General features: G+C 53.7%; 7 protein-coding genes across 7 annotated transcripts; 2 read left to right on the top strand and 5 right to left on the bottom strand.

The window, feature by feature from the left end:
* Positions 1-395: 395 nt before the first annotated feature.
* Positions 396-3,864, top strand: TRAVEDRAFT_132588 (uncharacterized protein; the record flags this gene model as incomplete). Its single annotated transcript, XM_008044923.1, has 5 exons — positions 396-1,040; positions 1,107-1,765; positions 2,206-2,374; positions 2,519-3,024; positions 3,078-3,864. Coding segments are annotated over 5 exons (2,766 nt in total), but the record flags the coding sequence as incomplete, so codon positions are not given.
* Positions 3,865-6,730: 2,866 nt separating this feature from the next.
* Positions 6,731-7,620, bottom strand: TRAVEDRAFT_23390 (uncharacterized protein; the record flags this gene model as incomplete). Its single annotated transcript, XM_008044377.1, has 3 exons — positions 6,731-6,820; positions 6,890-7,195; positions 7,270-7,620. The coding sequence occupies 3 exons, from the start codon at positions 7,618-7,620 to the stop codon at positions 6,731-6,733; spliced, it is 747 nt and encodes a 248-aa protein (XP_008042568.1).
* A 3,292-nt stretch (positions 7,621-10,912) lies between these two features.
* On the bottom strand, positions 10,913-11,417 carry TRAVEDRAFT_81735 (uncharacterized protein; the record flags this gene model as incomplete). The annotated part of the gene is made up of 2 exons (XM_008044922.1): positions 10,913-11,119; positions 11,175-11,417. Coding segments are annotated over 2 exons (450 nt in total), but the record flags the coding sequence as incomplete, so codon positions are not given.
* TRAVEDRAFT_82731 (uncharacterized protein) lies at positions 11,412-11,570 on the bottom strand (the record flags this gene model as incomplete). Its single annotated transcript, XM_008044921.1, has 1 exon — positions 11,412-11,570. A coding segment is annotated over one exon (159 nt), but the record flags the coding sequence as incomplete, so codon positions are not given.
* A 45-nt stretch (positions 11,571-11,615) lies between these two features.
* On the bottom strand, positions 11,616-12,436 carry TRAVEDRAFT_132125 (uncharacterized protein; the record flags this gene model as incomplete). Its single annotated transcript, XM_008044920.1, has 3 exons — positions 11,616-11,831; positions 11,891-12,018; positions 12,088-12,436. Coding segments are annotated over 3 exons (693 nt in total), but the record flags the coding sequence as incomplete, so codon positions are not given.
* Positions 12,437-13,144: 708 nt separating this feature from the next.
* Positions 13,145-13,747, bottom strand: TRAVEDRAFT_51961 (uncharacterized protein; the record flags this gene model as incomplete). The annotated part of the gene is made up of 1 exon (XM_008044596.1): positions 13,145-13,747. One exon carries the CDS (start codon positions 13,745-13,747, stop codon positions 13,145-13,147), a length of 603 nt encoding a protein of 200 aa, XP_008042787.1.
* Positions 13,748-14,992: 1,245 nt separating this feature from the next.
* TRAVEDRAFT_132063 (uncharacterized protein) lies at positions 14,993-15,487 on the top strand (the record flags this gene model as incomplete). Its single annotated transcript, XM_008044919.1, has 1 exon — positions 14,993-15,487. A coding segment is annotated over one exon (495 nt), but the record flags the coding sequence as incomplete, so codon positions are not given.
* Positions 15,488-19,845: the final 4,358 nt, after the last annotated feature.

Genomic DNA, 19,845 nt, shown 5'->3' with positions numbered 1-19,845 from the left:
GTCGTCACCGCGAATATCGGCCCGAACGCTCTACATCCAGAAGACATGGGCAATCGTCTAGTCCTCGATCACGAGAATACGTTGGTTCAAGCCCTCGGAGTCCTCTCAGCCAAGCTCTATTTTCCTTCGTCTGACATTGAAACACTGCGACAATCGCTTCTCGAGGATGTGCGCCGTGACCTTGCTCAGCTTGAAAACCTGAAAAGGCAAGACTGGGATCGACAACGTCAGGAACATGTTACCGCCTCTGTTGAGCAATTGAATGAAGTGCAGACTGGTATGTCGAGTACAAGATCTCGTGAAGCTATCAGTGTCCACTAACATGTGATCTTGCGTCAGATCAATTCTTCAAATCCCCCTTTAACGTATGGGCTCCTCGGGAGGCAGTCGTTCACGCCGCCTCATTAGTCACGCTCGTCATGCACTTGTTGGAGGGTGTTCCCCGTCGATCCTCTGCTCTGCTACTGGCCGGTCTTCGCGTGGTCATTTCGGCTACTCTGAAGTATGCTCGCCATCCGGGGGGCCTCAACGAGCAAGACAAATCCCTCGTCAAAGACATTTCGCGCGATCCCCGTACCATCCTACGCAGGTACAATCTCGAGCCGACTCTGGAGCCCTATGTATGCTGCATGGCTTGCTTCGCGCTCTACCCTGTGACAAGCTGTCCCGTAAACTGCATCCAACTCCAGTGCTCGTCCAGCGCCCCTTGTGGCGCCCCCCTCACACGGATTCGCACGATCAGGGGGAAGGAATTCCGTTTCTCGATGCGGGACTATCTGCACCAGCCTTTACCCCAGTGGCTAGGGCGCCTTGTCTCCAGAGAGGGAGTCGAAGACATCATGAGAATGCCGGACCTGGCTGCGCTTTTGGCCGAACGGCGCACCGCTCGCGACTTTTGCGATGGGGAGATCCTGCGAACATTTCTGGGACCAGATGGGGAGCGCCTATTCGTCGATGTTCCACCCGACGAAACACGGCTGATATTCGCTCTGGCTATCGACGGTTTCAACCCGTACCAGTCGAAAACGGCCAAGCAGAAAGTGACCAGCACTGCTATATATATGTACTGTCTCAACTTCCCCCCGGAGTTGCGATATCTCCCGCAGAACATGTATCTCGTCGGCATAATCCCAGGACCATCGAAGCCATCCATGGAGCAGATCAATCATTTTCTTCGCCTTGTCGTCGATGACCTTCTCGTCCTCTGGGCACCTGGCATCCGATTCTCTCGTACATGGAAGTACCGTTTTGGACGGCTTTTCCGTGCAGCACTCATACCCGTTGTTTGCGACATCTTGGCAGCCCGTCAGGTCGTTGGACTTGGATCACACTCGTCAACTTTCTTTTGCGGTCTTTGTTACCTTCGTCTGGATGACATAGAAAATTTCGATTGCGCCACATGGCCTGCCCGTGATCCTGATCTCCATAGACGGCACGCAGAAGAATGGAAAGCAGCAGCTTCTTTGGAAGACCGGGATCGACTGTTTGACCTTCACGGGATTCGTTGGTCTGAACTTCTTCGTCTGCCCTATTGGGACCCTGTTGGCTTCACCGTGGTCGACTCTATGCATAACCTCTATCTTGGTTTACTCAAGAATCACTGCCGAGACATCTGGGGCATCAGCGTCGACCTCGAGGACGGAGATGCTACCTCTCACCCGTCAAAGAAGACGCCACAGTTTCCTCCAGCCGAAGACTGGTCGCGAGGTCTCCGCCTTCTATATCACGCCCCACTCAGCCAGCTACAGAAGTGCAAGAAGGCTGTGTTGTGGCATCTATGCGACCATCATGATCTTAGGCGAGCAGGGGGCGTGAAGCAGTTGGCTAAGGAGCTCGACACATGGGTAGGTGGAAGTTAGAAATTCGAATATGTCTACCATCTCACGGTATTTGGTCAGCGGCGCAAGCATGGATATCCATCCCCTTCATTCGAAGGGAACATACCCGCCTCCAGCCAGGTAAGTCCCAGTGTATATGTTTGTTGGGCATTGCGTATCCGTTGAACAAGCCTCGGCTACAGCTTTCCCCGGCGTCCGGCACACAAGAATCGCCATCAACATGCGAGCCCGACGTCGTACAACCTTCGCGCCATCAGGGCGCATCACAGCGCGTACCCGACCTCTCGTCGATCCCGCAAATAGGCGAAGAGCCCGAGCTCGTACTAACTGAGAAGCTTTCGAAATACATTCAACGAGCAAAGGCAAGCTTATCGCGCGGGGCAAATGCGAAAACCATGGAGCAACACAATAAGCAAGCATTAGTTTATATGTGTACCGAAGCTAAACTCTCCTCAGAAGGGTCCAGACGTGACCTCGCAGCCCGTCTGATGAGCCTTCGTACGCAACCCCAGTCGGTATGTACCAATGTTCAGAAGGTAGCGGCGGCCCTGGAGAACAATGCCCGCTCATTCACTGATGCCAGAAATCCACTTCGTCGGGGGCCCAGGAAACAGAAGATTCAAAACTGGTGAGAACTATTGCTGCAAGATGAGTCTCTGACTGAAGTGTGCGCGTTATAGCCTGAAGCGCGAACGCGGAACGCACTCGGGCGCCAAGCTATGGCGTCGTTTCGCACTGTCAGGGCATCCATGGAACTTCCCAGTTGGGTAACCCCCGCACCGCGGGGATTCGGGACGACAGAGCATGGAAAACTGAGCGCTGATCAGTGGCATACGACGTGCACCGCTGTCTTGCCGGTCGCCCTCGTACTAGTCTGGGGCTCAGACACTCAGGCTGAGACTCGGAACTTCAAGATGCTCTGCAACTTCATGGACCTCGTATCCGCTGTCATCCTTGCGGGCTTGCTCGAAATCACTTCAGAGCACATCACCATGTACGAACAGTATATGTTGCGCTATCTCACGACGATGAAGGATCTGTACAAGGAGGCTACCGTCAAACCCAATCACCATTACGCACTCCATATCCCCCACTTCATGCGTCTTTTTGCGCCGGTTCATTCCTGGCGATCCTTTGCGATTGAGAGGTTCAACTATGTTCTGCAGAGGATGAACACAAATTTGACGTTCGGTGAGTCCCATGAGTTTTGTTAATTGGGTGACTTCATGCTCAGTGCAGACATACAGGGGAGATGGAAGCGACTTTCATGAGCACTAGTTGTCGCGCGGCCAACCTTCGTTCCCTGCTCCATAATGCCGACATCCTTCCGTACATCGAGGAATTCGTCAGTTCCTACGACACAATATCCGGAGAAGACGTACGAGGTATGCGTCTCGATGCAGTCCTCCGAGGCGCCGATAAGGCCGCGGCGATGACTCCTGATGAGGCCGAGATGAAGCAGTCGCATCTCGACGAGGACTACTACGACGCTCTGCTAGTCAAACTGAACGAAGAAGCAGGTCGCGAGATGTATGTTCGCCACGCCACCGAGCCAGGGCGGTCTGCAGTGTACCGTCTATCGCGCGCGGTTTCGCACAAACGAAAGCTTCTATGTTCTGGCATCTACTATCACACATCCCGATCGTCTTCCAGAGACAGTAACATACTGTTCAACCCGTCGGGACCTTCTACAACTCCTTGCGCTGGCAGTATCATCGACATCTTCCATCACACTCGCAATACCACAACGGACAACAGGGTTTCGGAAAGCTTCCTCGTCATCTCGCACTACAACGAGTTGAGCGAGCTCGACTCGACGCAGGATACTTTTCGGAGGTTCCCCATCGCCGGAGGTCGACTTGTGTATAGATCCCTTGCCCCAGGGTACTCACTCATCCGGCCTGAACAAATCCTGTGTCACGTCGCCAAGACCGCTATCGAATTCCCGTCAATCTCTCAGCCTTGCTTCCACGTCCTTCCTCTCGATCGAGTATGTGAGCGATTAGCGTTATGGGACTATCACTGACCTGCCTTCAGATGCTCCGCTATGCGAACATGAATACAGCTCAAATGTCTGAAGGAGTAGACGGCGATATGAATTAGGGCTAGTACATGTATGTGTATACACATTGCGCTGCGGGCTGCGCTATATCCGTGATGTGCTCGCAAAGGGAGTGGACTGGAGGGGTTGTAGTCAGGATAAGATGGCTGCCAGGATTAAACCGGCGTGACACACCTCGAGCTGCAGGAGCTGCAAAGCGTCCTTGCGTTGTCTGCTCTTATACGTGCGCAGCGTATGCTCCGTGACCCAACTTGGTTCCGTCGGCGAGCGGAACCACAGATAGCGATCTACAATCGCAGGATGGCGATCACCCCCGTCTGCAATGCTCCACGAAGTGTTCCATAGCCAGCGCTGGATATCGCCGCTCAGTTCGTTGGTGTGAAGATACAGGTCACCAGGTCTCGTGTCCAACGTCGGAGGATGTGTGAGAGAATAAGGAGCGGAGGACCGATACCAGCGCGTAAGTCCCTCCTGCACTCCCGCACGAAACGGGCGAAGGACTACCGTAGAAGCGAGGTCTGCGGGAGGAGGGATGGTGCTCCAACGTACTGGAACGACAGCGGGAGCAGGATGTGGCGAAGACGCAGAACAACTGCATCTGGGGACTGTTGAAGAGGCATCTCCCGCACCGGCAGCCGGGGAGCCGTACAGGTCCACGGGCGGCTGAGCAACATGGATGGCGCCGCCGGGAGGTAGCAAGGACTCTGGCAACGGCATTGCCCCTTGAGCGGGGAGCTGTGCCGTTGAAAGGCTATTCCTGCGCGATGCAATCCGGGAGGCCTCGCCGCTATCATTCATAGCGGGGTGGATGTGTGTTGAACCCGCTGTGTGGGCGTTCTCTGGCAGTTGGTCCTTTCGTAAGATACTCCCTATACGCTGTGGCAACAACATACCTGTCCGCGGGTTTACACTTGACGCGAGCTGCCTTGTTCGCACGTCGATGGTCGGTTCATGGCTTTGGGCGATAGAGGACTCCATAGCAGGCGTGAGCCTTTCGATAATGAATCGAACCTTCTTCTGTGGGGAAGAGGAAGTCGCATGGAGACCCTCGAAGTGCCGGGAGGAAGGGGAGGAGCGCTCAGTCAAGACGGTCGACACGATATTGCCGATACCCTGGGGATGAGACGACGTTGTCTGATCGCGTCCCCAGGTGGCGGAGCCGAGAGGAATCAAGATAGAGGTGTCGTTTTTCGGAGACTCTTCAGTGGCAGGCCATGTTGCTTGAACGAGAGTGCCGATAACGGGGGATGAGCGACGATCGGAGTCTTCAACGTCTGGAGAGTCTCGACAGAGTGGTGTAGGATCCTTCAAAAATCGTAGACCGTTCCATAACTAACTGGCAGATCTATCCGCTGGTAGAGCAACTCACATCATGGGCATCAAACTGTGGACGATAGGAGCGGACTGCACCCGGCGCGTCGATATCCATTGGCAGGTTCTCCTGTTGATTCGCGCTGACCCGTTGTCCGATATACGCGCGAAGGAATGACGCGGGTTGGATGCACGTGCTTGAACTCGGGCCAAATTCTTGAACGGCAGCTTGTAACGGTATCCTCTCTTTGCCATCTGCTCCAGGTCTTGCATCCCAGTGAGTCCGTACCAGCGTATCGATCTAAAAGAGCTTACCCGTTGTGAGTTGAGTCGTGGGTATTTACGTGATCTTTTTGTGGCAGATTGTGCGACACCCGTATGGAGAAGCGTCGCCTGTTGATATGATTCTTCTGTGAAAGAGAGATGAAGCGATGCGTGCGAGCATGATCACTAGAGCAACACACCTTCCACTGCCTTCGGATGTCTTCATCTGGAGAAGGGAATGCCCCACAAATGGTGAAGAGGCGACGATTACGAGCCATGGAGGGAGGACTTCGGGTTTCGAGTCCTGACTGGCAGTCGAGGTGAAGTAGTAGCAGCGAGCTTGGAAAAGATGGGGGTCGATCGAAGGGTACCATGACAAGGATTTATATGTAAATCGAAGCAACAGATTGCACAAAGTCGAAATGTACGTCGACTCGCAAAGGCACGTCGAGCAGTATTTGAGGAGGACGGCTCAAAGGAATGTGGAAAAGAGCTTCATGGTGCAAAGGGGCGCTTACAGGCGCTTGTTTGCCGGTTACCGGGACGCCGGTGTAACGGGCCGGGGGGCCCGATAACAACGTGTAACGGTCAGAGCCGTTCGAGGAGGCGAGGCGGAGACGAGGCGAGGCGAGATAGAGGAGAAGCGAGAGGTCTGGCTATTACTGGTGTTGGTTCGACGAAGAGGTACAAACCGCGCGGGCGACAGGATGAGGTGCGCGTCGGCGGTAAGCGCCGACGCCTCGTATCGATCGGATCTCGTGGGCGCTTACACCGTGTACCATACGCGAACACAACCGAAACTCGACAAGTACACTATGAATGGCCGTGAGCTAAGGTAAGAGTCCGTGAAGTACATAAAGTGTCCATTGCTAACTAGAATGGCCGTGGTAGTGTAATGTGGTCATTACACCACCTCCCTTTTCAGGGTGAGCGCAGTATGCGCGAAGACTGACTCGTCGCCGGTAGGGAATGGCACGGGTCAACCCCCGGGTGCGGTCAACGCAACCCGCACCCGTACCCGCCAAGTACCCGCACCCGTGCACCCACGGGTGCTGGTATAGACGCCGGGTACCACGGGTACCACGGGTATGGTACCCGTGACGGGTCACAGCAAGGTTTGAGCTCAGGTCGTCCTGCACGCGCACTATCGAGCACTCTACGTACATCTATACACCACCTAGCCCACTAGTACATGCTTTACACCCTCGCAATATCATTCTACATGCCCCTGGCACCATACAGGCCCACCTGTACCCTAAGTCTCCAAATCTGCGTCCTCGGAATCCGACTCGCCATCCCAAGGATCAAACATCCCGAACAGATTGACACCGGGAGGATAGGCATCCTAGGAACTCATTAGGTCAGTCTCCGGTCTCCAATTGCACCTAAAAAATCGCGGAAATAGTGTGCTTACAGGTATGCGGAAGCGCGCCCACTCGGCAAGGTTTTGTATGAGGTCCTCCCCAGGTGTCCGGAGGTAGCGTCCCATCGCGATTGACGTGCGCAAGCAGTCGCGCATCTCGTCCCACGCCCTGTGGTAGTCCGCATCGAGGGGCTTCTGGGCGAACCAGCGGTGCACGTAGGAAACGGTCATGACCGTGTCGTGCTGGTCTGCCGTGAGCGGCACCTCCTCAAACCGACTGATTGCATCGTGAGCGGCCGCATACCACGCGTGGGGACTTAGGGCACGAGCTCGCGCAATAGTGGACGGGAAGGCCATCTGTGGGAGGGATGACCGAGCAAAAAGTGAGTTCCACCCGCCCTCTCACTGCTCACTGACATATCTGTACATACCTTGATGCGTGGTATAGCCCTCCCCGCAACCGTACCCTCAATCATGAGGTACACATGCATCGCGTCGGGGGCGATGTCCAAGATCGCCTCTTCGCAGTCAAGCTGGAGCTCGGCTCGCCTGTCTCCGCCCATCGCCTCCTCCCCCTCTGATGTAGCGGTCGCATCGGCCGGCGCACCATTGTCATTTGCGCCATTCAATGGCCCGGTGCTGGCGGAGGTGTCGGTTGTGTTGCCAGAGGTTGGCGACGGTGGCCGGGCAAGCAGATCCTGCTGATTGAGGATCGGGCTCGCTGTCGAGGTGTCGTGTGCGGGGCGAGGTGCAGAGGCAGAAGACTGTGAAGTCATGGACATAGCGCGATGAGGAAAGACGAGGAGAGGTAGGGGGATGTAGGCGTGAGTGTTAGAGCTACAAAAGCGACACTGTCTGCCATCGCGAGGGGTACGCCTTATCGCTGCTCGCAATTTTGATCACTAACCCATTTCGATACGCCCAGTAGATATCAAGCCTCATACGACGCAGAAGGGCCGTCGGGGTACGTTTAGGACTACAATTCCACCCTGAATAAATATATTTAACTACTCGCAAGGTGTGCGCAGAAGTCCGTGTAGTGCACAGAAGCCGCGTGACAGTTGGGGCATGCACTGGGGCGCCACATGTATGAGCAGCGCATGAAGGTCCGCGAGAATGCGCGCATAGGGCCACACACGAAGGGCCGTGCACAAAAGTGCACGAAGGAGAATGCACGCATAGGGTCACGCACGAAGGGGCGCGCATGAACACGCGAACAAGCAGCGCACAAACAGGAAGTGCGAGGTAGGAGGGGTAGGGGTTCGCGTTGGAGTGCAAGGAAGCAGGGGCGGGGTTCGCATTGCAAGAGCAGCGCGCGAACGGGCGGTGCGAGCAACGAGGCGCCATATTCATGTACATACCAGATGCGAGAGAATCAGAACACTGTACAGTACTACTTGAGCAAAGACAGATCAATCTTGTCCCAGCCCTCTTCCATCTCGAAGTCGGAGTCATCACCCTCTACATCATCCAACTGACCGGCCTTGCGCGCGTCCGACTGGTGAATGAAGCTGGTGAGACTCCAGTTGCCTGCGCACATCAGTGCGCACGTGCTTTGAGGGCTGAGTCGGTTGCGGGTGTGCGGTAGAGCAAGGCGACCGCGGCTGAACGTTCACTCAGGATCGACGGACGTAGCTATGGATGAAGTCAGTGAAGTTCTAGGTGTTGCAGCGGCTGGATCAGACACCGGACATACCTGGGATACTGAGGTAGTCCAGGGCCATTCGCGAGAGGTTGGGGAAGGATGCACGTTGATCATTCCACCACTCGAGCGCGTCCTTCACACGTTCGGGGTCTGTACTTAGATACCTAGTGAGCTCATCGCTGACTTCATCGTCCACGATGTCTTCATGCTCTAGAGCCTCGAAAATGTTCATATCCGGCTGTGAATGGGGTCCTGTGTTAGCGACCAATTGTATATGGGCATGCCAGCGGCATACCTTCTCATTCACAGGTGCATCTTCGGTGCTGCTTTCGTCCGAGCCGGAGTCGTGCCTCGCACGCGGAATATGATTGGCGTACCATTTTTCATACTCTGTCCTAATGATGTTGCGCGCATTTGTGATCCAGTCATGCCTCCACTTCATCTTCTTGAAGTAGGAGAGCTTGTGGCGAGGGTGGAGAACTGCAGGTAGGGATATGAGTAAGTAAAAACTTAGAGCAGCATGGCTCCGGCGTGCAGCACACCCGCGCTGTCAAGCACCAAATTGGATTGGTACTTGGTCATGCAATAGCCACCAAGGCACTATCACCAGACTAGCCGGACATTCCACTCTGTCATAAGGTGTAGCACGCCAGAGGATGACTAATCAGTATTTCCTCATACAAGTCTTGCTTAGTCAAAAAGACATTACTAGCTTGGGGAAGCCCCAAAGATGCTACCCCACAGCTTGGCCAGGTTACCCCAAACCCCAACAGGTTTGCCCCACCCCAATGCCCCAAAGTTCCCAGAGTCCTTGAGGAAGGTTCCAGAAACATCCGGAATATCCTGGAGACCTCTATACCATAAAGACAGCAGAATGCAGTAAAAATTGTGCTAGGACGTTCTGGTAAGTTCCGGAATATTCTAGAACCCTTAGGATAATTCTGGGAGGTTCCATACCACACTGGCACCTCCGTTGGGGATAGACTACAATCCGTTGGGGAGCTAGAACCTTGGGGAAAGTCACGGAATAGTCTGGAACATTCCGCAACCCCAAAAGAAAGTGCCCCAGACTACTAAGAAAGGAAAAGGGAACATGCTGGAAGGTCCTAGAAGGTTCTTAAAGGTTCCCCAAAGTATGTAGAATGTAGGATAGTTATTTGTAATTCGCTTAGTCAGCGCCCCTTCAGAAAGGTATAAATACCGGCCTGAGGGAGGAGCCCAGGACAATCAACAATCTTCAGTTCCCAGCACACAGCAGCAGGCACTTTGTTTAGTCCCTAAGTACCATAAGGCAATCTCACCAAACCCAAGGGGTAAGGAACATTGCAGGTAGCTTAGTCAGAGAGAGTAAGTAAGCATAGGTAAGGATAGGATCAGCAGGCAGAGCCCTGGATCCGCAGCAGTAAGACAAGTCAGACACAGGCCGCCAGCGATAAGGCGAAGCTCTGCCAAAATTCGTATAGCAGATACGGAACGACAGAGAAGGCTCTAGAAAAGTCTAGTAGCATCAGAAAGTATCAGGAGGAGCTCAAGTAGAGCCCTCAATTAAACAGACAGACCAGGAGGAGCTTACAAAGAGCCCTCAATCAGTACTAATACCCGCAGGCATCAATACCGGGAGATTTGTGCATAGATCTTCAGGACTATCCAAGTCCGTAGAGTGGAACGAACTCGGCGAAGCCTCTGTTGGAAAAGTAGGAAACCCCACACGCTTTGCGGCACGCTCGCGCCTTCAGGATTGAAGAGCCCCTTTCAACCCTCGACAACAAAACAAATTTCTGTCTTTGATGTCGACCACTATAAAATCAAATAAAACACGCTCACACCCAATCCCCAACGAGCACGACAGCGCGGGACGAGGGAGATCCAAGGCGGGATACCAGACGTTCAGCGCACACAATGAGCGGATTGTCTGCAATGCGCGCATTGCGGACGACGCACGTCGTGCACAATGATTCACGCGCTCGCGGCAGAGGAAACGCGCAGTGAGCACGTCCGTGCGTGGACAATGACCCGAGCAAGAGAGCGAAAGGGACTTACTCATAGCGATGCGGTACGTAGTCGAGTCGTCGGTAAAGGAATAGTACTTGTTTAACGTGCGCTGGGCCAAGCCGGCAGATATGCGGAGGGCGGAGTCGAAGGCCTGCTCGTCGTGAGATGCTGTCGTGAGATGAGCATCAATGTGGTCCATGGCGGGGATAACAGAGGCGAGGTTGGGTGTTTGCTTAGAAAAGAAGGTCGTAGCATCCTTGAAGACCTAGCAGTACAAGCACGAGTACGGTGAGGGTGCCAACGAGGGAGAGTAGGTGCGCGTCAGTACATGCCCTTTTCAGGAAACAAGGTTCAGAGGCGACGTGGCTACGAACCTTAAGTATGTTATGCAGCTGCCTCGCAATCTCCCACTCTCTCTCCGATACCTCAAAGCTGCGCAGCCCGTTACTCTTGTCGCTACACAGCTGGGTGAGGGCTTTCTGGTGCTTCAGGCAACTGTCCAGCATGTCAAACGTCGAATTCCACCGCGTCCGGACGTCTCGAGGGATCAACACGACCGGTTGCCCCAGCTCCGCCAAGAGCTCCTTCCACACGGGCAACAGTTTCGTTGTTGAGTGCACGATTTTGAAGGCGAGCTTTCGGAGCTGCAGGTTGCGGAACCATTAGTGAGTGTATGTGTGTATCGCGAGGAGAACTCACCTTGGCCATTGTGAGCTTCACAGGAAGGACCTCACGCTCGAACTGCGCCCGCTCCTCGTCCGTAAGCTCTGCCATCCCATCTACCTCGTCATCAGCATTGTCTGACTCGTCTTCTTCACCATCGCCAGCGGCCATCTCTGCCTGGGTTGTGATCTCCTCGCTCTCCATCTCCTGCACGAGCTCCAACAGCTCCCGCTCATCTCCATCGGCCGTCGCAGGGTCTCGCTTGTTGCGAACATCAAAGTGCTTGATCAGCGACTTTGCAACCAGGTTAAGCACATGCGCGAAGCAGCGCACACAGTACAAGTCGCCGGGGAAGCCTGGCAGCAAGTCCATCAACTTCTCGACCATTGTATCGTTATTCGAAGCATTGTCGCAAGTGATCCCCATCATCTGCGAGATCGACAATGGTGAGTACTGACTGCTTGTGTCGTATGGACGTTATCTCACCTTCTCTGCGATGCCAAACTCTTTCAGCACCCCAGCGAACGCACTTGCCAAGTTCACACCGCTATGCGTCCACGCAACCTCGATGAAGTCGAGGAGCAGGCACACAGGCTTGCCATCGACCACAAAATGGACCGTTATCGCCATGAATGCACGGTGGTTTGGCGCCGACGACTCGTCCGATGCGAAGTGAAGGTTGCCTTCATACTCCTGAGACTACGGTAAGCATGTGATCGCTCTGTGAGAACATCGCTGATAGTGCTCTCTACCTGCAGAACCTTCGCGATGCGATTGTGCGTTCGCGCGAAGACAACCTTCAAATCGCGCGATACTGTCGATGGCGATGGCACAAAGTACCCGGGGCGGCCCGTCTTCAGCAACAACAGCAGCGCGCGATCTTTGACAATCTTGAATGGACGTAGGCTCTCAGCAACCCACCGGATGAACTCTGTGCGTGCCTCGACACGGGTATGGGCACGATGGCTGTAAGTGACCATGCCCGTCTTGCGCTCAAATGCCTCGGTGATTGACCCATCGCGCAGGAGTGATCCAACGATCTTATCACGGACTTCATCAACGTTCTTCGCATTCTTGGCCTCGCGCACCGTGTCATGCCCCCAGCAGCACTTCATGTGGCATTGCAAGTTGCTGGTGGACGCCTGGTCCTTCTTGTCGAGGAATCGGTTCACCGAGACGCCACAGCCGCGCGCCGCGCACTTGAACGTTAGCGCACGGCGAGCTGTTGGGCCAACATATTCGATGGTGGGCTCATGGAAGAACGCGTACATTGGTGAGTTCCACCTTTTCTTCAGCCGCTCTGTGACGAGCTCATCAGTGGCATGCACCGACCATCATACTGACATCTACTCACCCAAAACCACCTCATCGTCCTCATCAGTGGCCTCTACTAGTATGTCAGCATCAATGCCGGCATCGTTCGCATCCTCGTCGTCCCCGCTTCCCTCAGAACTCGAGTTGTCGTCCACATGTATCGCTTTGTCGCTAGTTGTACCGCGCGCACTTTTTTTGCTGGATGTATCAACGGGCTTGCGCGCGCCGCGCGACTGTTGCGAGGTGCTGGTGCTTGTCGAAGCGGACGTGGCCTTCGCGGGTGTTGCTTTGTTTTTTTTCGCAGGCGGCGGCGGCGGGCTAGTACTTTTGCGCGCCTGCGATCGCTTGCTGGTGCTTGCCTTGGTCATGTAGTCACAAGTGCAGATGTTCGGGGATGTAGGCGGGTAGCTCATGAGCGAATAGAGCGGGAAATAAATTTAGATTGCCTGTCATTTAGACTCAGAGCGGGAGGCCCAAGAGAAACTGTGCAGCACTACCGTATCCGGCAATGATGTGGTTGAGAATTGTATGTCCGAAGCCCCAGCCTCTGCCTGCCCGTGGATGTGCTATGCCTTCCATATTTTGTAGCCGGGTGGCGGGTACGGCGCGGGTGCCCTTATGTGGACCCGCACCTGTACCCGGGCGCCTAACCTGTGAAAACCCGTGAAAACCCGCCGCACCCTTGCCATTCCCTACTCGTCGGGACGACAAGCAGGCTTCGACACATGACCAGAGCGAGTTGTGGTCTGCGGCGGGGGCACGTACGCCTGGCGCAGGTTCACGCGAGGCGCCGGCGGCGGGGACGACGGGCGCGGGGTAGCGAGCGGGACCGCAGCGGGACGACGGGCAGGAGCGGGCACGGAGGACGCGGGCAGCGGTGGGACGGGTGCGGGCATGGAGGACGCGGGTGGCGGGACGGCGACGGACGACACGGGCAGGACGGGCAGAGCGAGTGGGGCGGACGGTGCGGACGGCGGTGCGGAGGCCTGTAAAGTAGAAGAAGGAGTGTCAATAGAATCTGCGGGCACTGGCACGGTGCGCTCAAACACAAGCTGGTGTGGGTGCGGAGCGCGTGGGTGACAGTGGTGGAAGCGGTCAACGAGTTCGTTGACTGCGGGAGAAAGGGAAAGATCGGAGAGCGGAACCCAAGAGTCTTTGTCGGGGGAACGACCCGACCAACGCATGAAGTACTCGTAGCGCTGGCCGAGTTTGTGGGAGTCGAGGACTTGGGAGATGGAAGGGAAGGATAAGGCTGGCCATGGATCAACCCACGGGTGACCCAGATCCTTACCCATGGGTCAAGGCATTTCAAAAGGCTTGACCCAGATTTGCATGAGTCGGATCACTAAAAGATTTGGATCCACGGGTCCGGGTCTGGGTCACTGCGGGTCAAGTCAGGAAAGAGCCTTACCCACAGGTCATGTCACAGGTTAACAGGTCATCTCCATTAAAAACAGTACTCTGAGGTCTACAAATGTAATGAGTCAATGTGTAGCACATCTAGTATGATTATATCTCTGATCAAGCCATGTAGAAGAGCTCTAACACCCTTTGTACAGACTATGATCCCATGGTCAAGAATTTCCTCACTGCCTGTGGAGTACTTCTGTGGCTATGTTTGGCCATGTTCAGCTATGTTTAGCTTATATAGAGTGATTATCCTATCATTGATTTAACAGATCAGTTTTTATATAATATAGAGCATGGTTAATGTCATATTTCTCCCGAAGATCCTTCCTGGAAGGATCTTCGGGAAGTGAGAAAGGATTGGGAGATGCATGGGCATGAAATTTGGAAGGGTCGGAATAAGGTTCGAGAAGAGAGACGTGAAAGACAGGGTGAAGATGGGAGAGGTACGGGGAAGGCGAAGTTGGTAGGCATGGTCAGAGATGGCACACTCGATGGGGAATGGACCGAGTCGGTGGTGGTCGAGTTTGCCGGACAGATGTGTCGTCTTGATGTTGCGGTGAAGCAACCACACGAGTTGGTCACGAGCGTACTTGGGTGAGTCAGCAGCACGCTTGTTGAAGTAGCGAGCCTGGCGTTCTTGAGCGTCCTTGAGCTCAGCGTGGAGTTTGTCGTGAAGATGTTCCAAACGCGTGGCTAAGTTGGTGGTGGCAGGTACGGACGTGCACTCGGTGAGCTGCAGCTTGAAGGTCTGGTAGAAGCCGCAGTTGGCGAAGAACGGTGTTTGCTTGGTTGAACAAGTTCACGTTGTTGTTGAACGCAAACTCAGCGAGCGGGAGATAGTCAACCCAATCATCTTGCTGATAGGATGCGTACACCTGGAGGTACGTCTTGAGCATCTGGTTGGTACGCTCAGTGAGACCGTCCGTCTGTGGGTGATACGCAGTCGACATATCGAGCTTGATCTAAAGCAAAGAAGTCAGTTCTTTCCAGAATTGAGATACAAAGACCGAACCATGGTCCGACATGATCGAGTCGGGCAGTCCGTGGTGTCGGAAGATGCGGTTGAGGAATAGCCATGCTAGGCCCGGTGCGTCAATGGTCTCGTTGCATGGAATGAAGTGGGCAGCACGGGTGAGGCGGTCGCACACGACCCAGATCGAGTTGTAGCCATGCGAAGGCGGCAGCTTGACAATGAAGTCCATGGTGATGGATCTCCATGGCCGCGAAGGGATGTCAAGTGGATGGAGAAGTCCGTATGGCTTGTGACGCGGTGTCTTGATGCGAGTGCAAACATCGCACGCTTGGATGTAGCGGTGAATGAAAGTCTGCATGCCCGGCCACGAGAAGTCACGGCAGACGAGCCCGAGTGTGTGAACACGCCCAGGGTGACCTGCAACGAGAGAGTTGTGGCGCATGCACACAATATCAGCATGAAGGGACGCAGGTACAAAGAGGAGACCTTTGTGGAAGACAAGATTGCCTTCCTGCGTGAAGTCAGTGTCGCCACGCGTGAGCGCCTCTCGCCACTCGGTGTCTGCTTGGTACACATCTTGAAAGCGCTTGAGCATCTCCAAGTTGTCGACGGCAAGAGTGGTCAGGGATGCGATGGTGGTTGGCGACATTGAAGGGCGAGCAGGCGACAAGCGCCTTGGCTTGAAGGGTAGAGATGTTCTGTGCACAAAGGAGTGAGTAGAATTTGTTCTTGGAGGCGTAGGACGTCATCCCCTTCTCGAGGCGTGAAATCGGGCCGCCTCGAGGGCGCATCAGCAGGGTTTTTAAGCCCGGGAGCGTAGTCCAAACGAAAATTCAACTCCAAAAGGAACATAGACCAGTGCGCCTGGTGCTGATTGAGAACACGAGAAGACATGGAATACTCAAGATTTTTGTGGTCTGAGATGACCGAAACGGGCGTTGCAGTGCCGATCGTCCATCCACGCATGTCACGGAAAGACTCCACGATGGTGAGGAGCTCTTTGTTGTAGACATTGTAGTTGATTTTGGCCGGCGTGAGCTTGAGTGAAAAATATGCGACAGGGTGAAGGAAACCCTGCGCGTCCAGCTGATGGAGGACACCTGCAATGGCAAAATCTGAAGCATCAGTGCGTAATGTGGAAGGGAGCGAAGGGTCGAAGTGGCGAAGCAAAGGTGAGGATGTGAAGGCGCGTTTCAGCGTGTAAAACACTTCAACAGCCGCAGGTGTGAGCGCAAATGGCAGCTCGACTGCATCCTTGCGCATGAGTGCGTTGAGCGGGACAACAATCTTCGCATATCCATCTATAAAACGACGATAGAAATTAGTAAACCCAAGGAAAGATTGGATATCCTTAACCGAGCGCGGAAGAGGCCATTCCGCAAACGTGTTGAGCTTGCGTGGGTGCATCTTGATGCCATCAACACCCAGCAAGTAGCTGAGGTACTCGACCTCCGACTTGTTGAACTCGCACTTCTTGGCATTGGCGTAGAGGCCAGCCTGACAAAGGCGCTTGAGACGGACGTGTTTGTTGTGCTCTTCCTGCGAACAAGAAAATATAAGTATATCGTCAAGATAGACAATGCAAATCACGTCGAGGAGATCATGGAGTGTCTCCTGAATAAAGGCCTGAAAAGTGGTGGGAGCATTAGTGAGTCTGAAAGGCATGACGGTGTACTCAAAGAGACCGAGGTGCGTGCGGAAGGCAGTCTTCCACTCGTCACCGTCACGGATGCAGATGAGGTTGAACGCATTCTTCAAGTCGAGGACTGTGAAGATGGAGCATCCACGTACACTGTCGAGGAGGTCATCAACGAGAGGGATGGGATAGCGGTTCTTCTTTGTGATTGAGTTCAAACCACGATAGTCGACGCAGAGGCGAAGCTCACCAGTCTTCTTCTTGACAAAGAGGATGGGGGCACCGGCGGAGGATGTCGAGTGGCATATGAAGCCCTTCTTGAGGTTCAACTCGATGTAGTCAAATAGAACTTCACACTCTTGCTGTGAGAGATGGTACATCGGACCGAAGGGCGGAGACTTGCCGTCCTCAGTCTCGATGGACATGTCAACTGAGGGGCGGTGTGGCGGAAGTGTCTCGGCCTCGACGGGAGAGAAGACGGAGGTGAAGTCGTGGTACTTGTCAGGGATGGATGAGAGGAGCTTGTCATCTGCCAACAACGATGGCGGAGGCTCGGGTGGAGGTGATGCTGGAGCAGGCGTGGATGGAGGTGAGGAAGTCGAGGGCAGCACAGGGTCCATTGCAAGCGAGGCAATGTTGTAGCTGCGGGTGCCCTTCGGGTGATAGCGAAGCAGCACGCAATTGCCGGACTTCGCATACTTGCGGAAGCGTGCGGAGTTGACAAATGAGACATTTAGTGCTGGCGGAGGCGAGGACGACGATGAGGGAGCGAATGAGGGGAGGAAACGAGCGAAGAGCGAAGGAACGGAGGAGGGCGGTGCCGCAGTTTGACCGAAGCCAATGCTGGGCCCAACATGAGAAGCGAGGGGTGAGGTCGAGAATGTGGACAGGTACGGGGAGTGTCGGGATGTGGCGGGCACACTTCGATGCAGAGAGCGGTCAACAGTGTCCGATAACGAGGGAACGAGAGTGTGGCTGCATAGACCGAGGCCTAAACTGACCAAAGTGGCAGAGACAGAGTGCGTAGACAGGACGGAGGGGGCGACCTGGGTAAGACCAAAGCCTTTGCCCAGTGCAGAGACAGGATATGAGGGATTCGCGCCGCAGCACGAAAGAGCGAGCCGGTTGCGTGCCCAGTCAATGACCGGGTTGTGGTGTTGCAGCCAGTCAAGACCTAGAATGATGGGGAACGGAACGGAGACAACACCGAGGGTGATGTTTTCGGAGTGGTTTTGGACGGAGAGTGAAGTCAGTACATCATGGGTGACAAGCCCTGAGGCAATTGGGCGCTCGTCGACAGCGGTAATGGGTATGGGCACGTCCTTGAGACGGCGAGGCAGGGAATGTCGATTTGCAAAATCAAAGGAAATACAAGAAGTGGTTGCACCGCAGTCGACGAGCGCGTACATATGAACAACTTGTCAACTAGGAAAACGAAGGGTAACAGATGTACACTGCGGCCACATACGTCCTTGAGCTGCTCTGCTCAATCCAACATCATGTACATTGACGACCACCATGTGGGACTGTCAAGGAGGAGTTGATACACCTTCTTCTTATCGTTACAAAGTTGCAGTTGCTTGAACAGCTCTTTTTGCTTTGCCGATGAACATTCCTACAAGGTGCATATATCAGCACACGTGTAAAAACAGAGATGAACAGCTTACCTTGATATAGAGCGATAAACTCAGTCTGTATTCACAGGACTAGTAATACAAGCTATGCGCCTATGGAGCAATAAACTACGATGCTAATCAGTAAGCTAGTCAAGTAAGAAGTCATGTGGTAATACTCACCTCAGTCTGTATTTGCAGGACTGGGGTGAGCTCATGCGCGATGGCACGTATAAGTTTAGTACATGTAACAAGAACCTATTGTAGATCACAGATCTGCAAGATGTGGATGCGCCGCCATGAATCAGCATAAAACAAATAAAATTGAACAAGACAGGAGCCTTCAAGATGAACACAATTGCGTGCTGCGCACCCCTAACCACCTTGTTGCAAGCTCATGCACGGCTTGCCCGTGACACCCTCAAACTCCAACACTTGACACTGATGCACTGCACAAGACCAATCACATCCCACCTTGCACCATGCCAATTGACGAGCTCAATGTCCGGAGCATAAGGGTCATAGTGGGGGTTTTTGCTGTACACGTCAAGAACGGCTTGTGTGGCAAGATTGATAATATGTGCAAGACACCTGTGACAAAACACAGTGAGTACTAAGTCTAGGATGGCACTGCAATTGCATCATGCCATGGCATGTGCAGAAGGCAGATACACACACTGGACATATTGTTCTATTTCATCAAACAGTGTCCCCGTTGCCTCCTCCATGTGTTGCACAAAATGCGCCAGCATCGTGCAACTTATATGTAATGACTAATAATAACCAGTTATGGACCAGTCAAAGACTGGGACCTAATATCTATTATTCAATCAATCAAGAATCAATCTTAATGTGCAGTATACAATCATTTATGACCTATCACTTTACAGCTAAGGGTTGAATATCAAAAACTAACAGTGAACACATATTCTTCAATCAATCAAGTATCAACCCTGATGTACACTATACAATCATCTTTGGCCTATTACTATAAACATTTGTTAAGGGTTGTGCTGTAGAGAGTTGAGACTGACTTGTGTGCCAGTTAGAGGTTGAAACCTAACATTGCCGCATATCATTCAATTAATCAGGTACCAATTTCAATGTATAGTATACAGTGATTTGATACTAGATGCTTCCACGTTTCCTGTAAATACCTATGCCCTTGTGGCCAGCACAATCCAGATTCCCCTTGGCTTGGACTCTATTTTCTCTCAAAGAATTCTCAGTGACTCTGTGAAGATCTGCAAACCCTGCAAACCCTGTGAAGATCCACTGGCAAATAGTGCTGAGCATTGTGATAGCATTGCAGAATACCTGCAAGACCTGACACAGGCAGAAAAATTTCTTCTGCATACATTGGTGATATGTCTAGACATGCATCAAAGGCTTATAGCCGAGGGGGAGAAGATGTTCCTGATGTCCTAGTTCCGCTGTGTATTGTGAGTGTCCTTCCAAAGTCTACGCGCTCCTATACCCCATATGACACTCCACCCCCACAAGGAGTGTCAGTGCAACTCCCTCCCACCAGGTCAGGAGAGATAAGCTTACTCAGCCCCTTCCTGCACCCTCTGTGTTTGTAGGGAACTCAGGATTGTACTCGGAATCCCCCGCTCACACAGGTCACCCCTTGGGTCTCGTCCTCTCGGCCCATCGACCCTGATGCCCTAGCGGCCATTATGGGAGGCTTGAGCACATCAACACTGCTCCAGTGTGGGGCCTCCAGCGTAGCACAACTCAGTTTAGGTGCAGCTTGTGGGT

Source organism: Trametes versicolor (genome assembly GCF_000271585.1).
Source record: "Trametes versicolor FP-101664 SS1 unplaced genomic scaffold TRAVEscaffold_11, whole genome shotgun sequence".
In the NCBI taxonomy this organism is placed as follows: Eukaryota; Fungi; Basidiomycota; class Agaricomycetes; order Polyporales; family Polyporaceae; genus Trametes; species Trametes versicolor.
The sequence above is the reverse complement of the archived record's forward strand: the minus strand, read 5'-3'. Positions and strand labels throughout refer to the sequence as shown.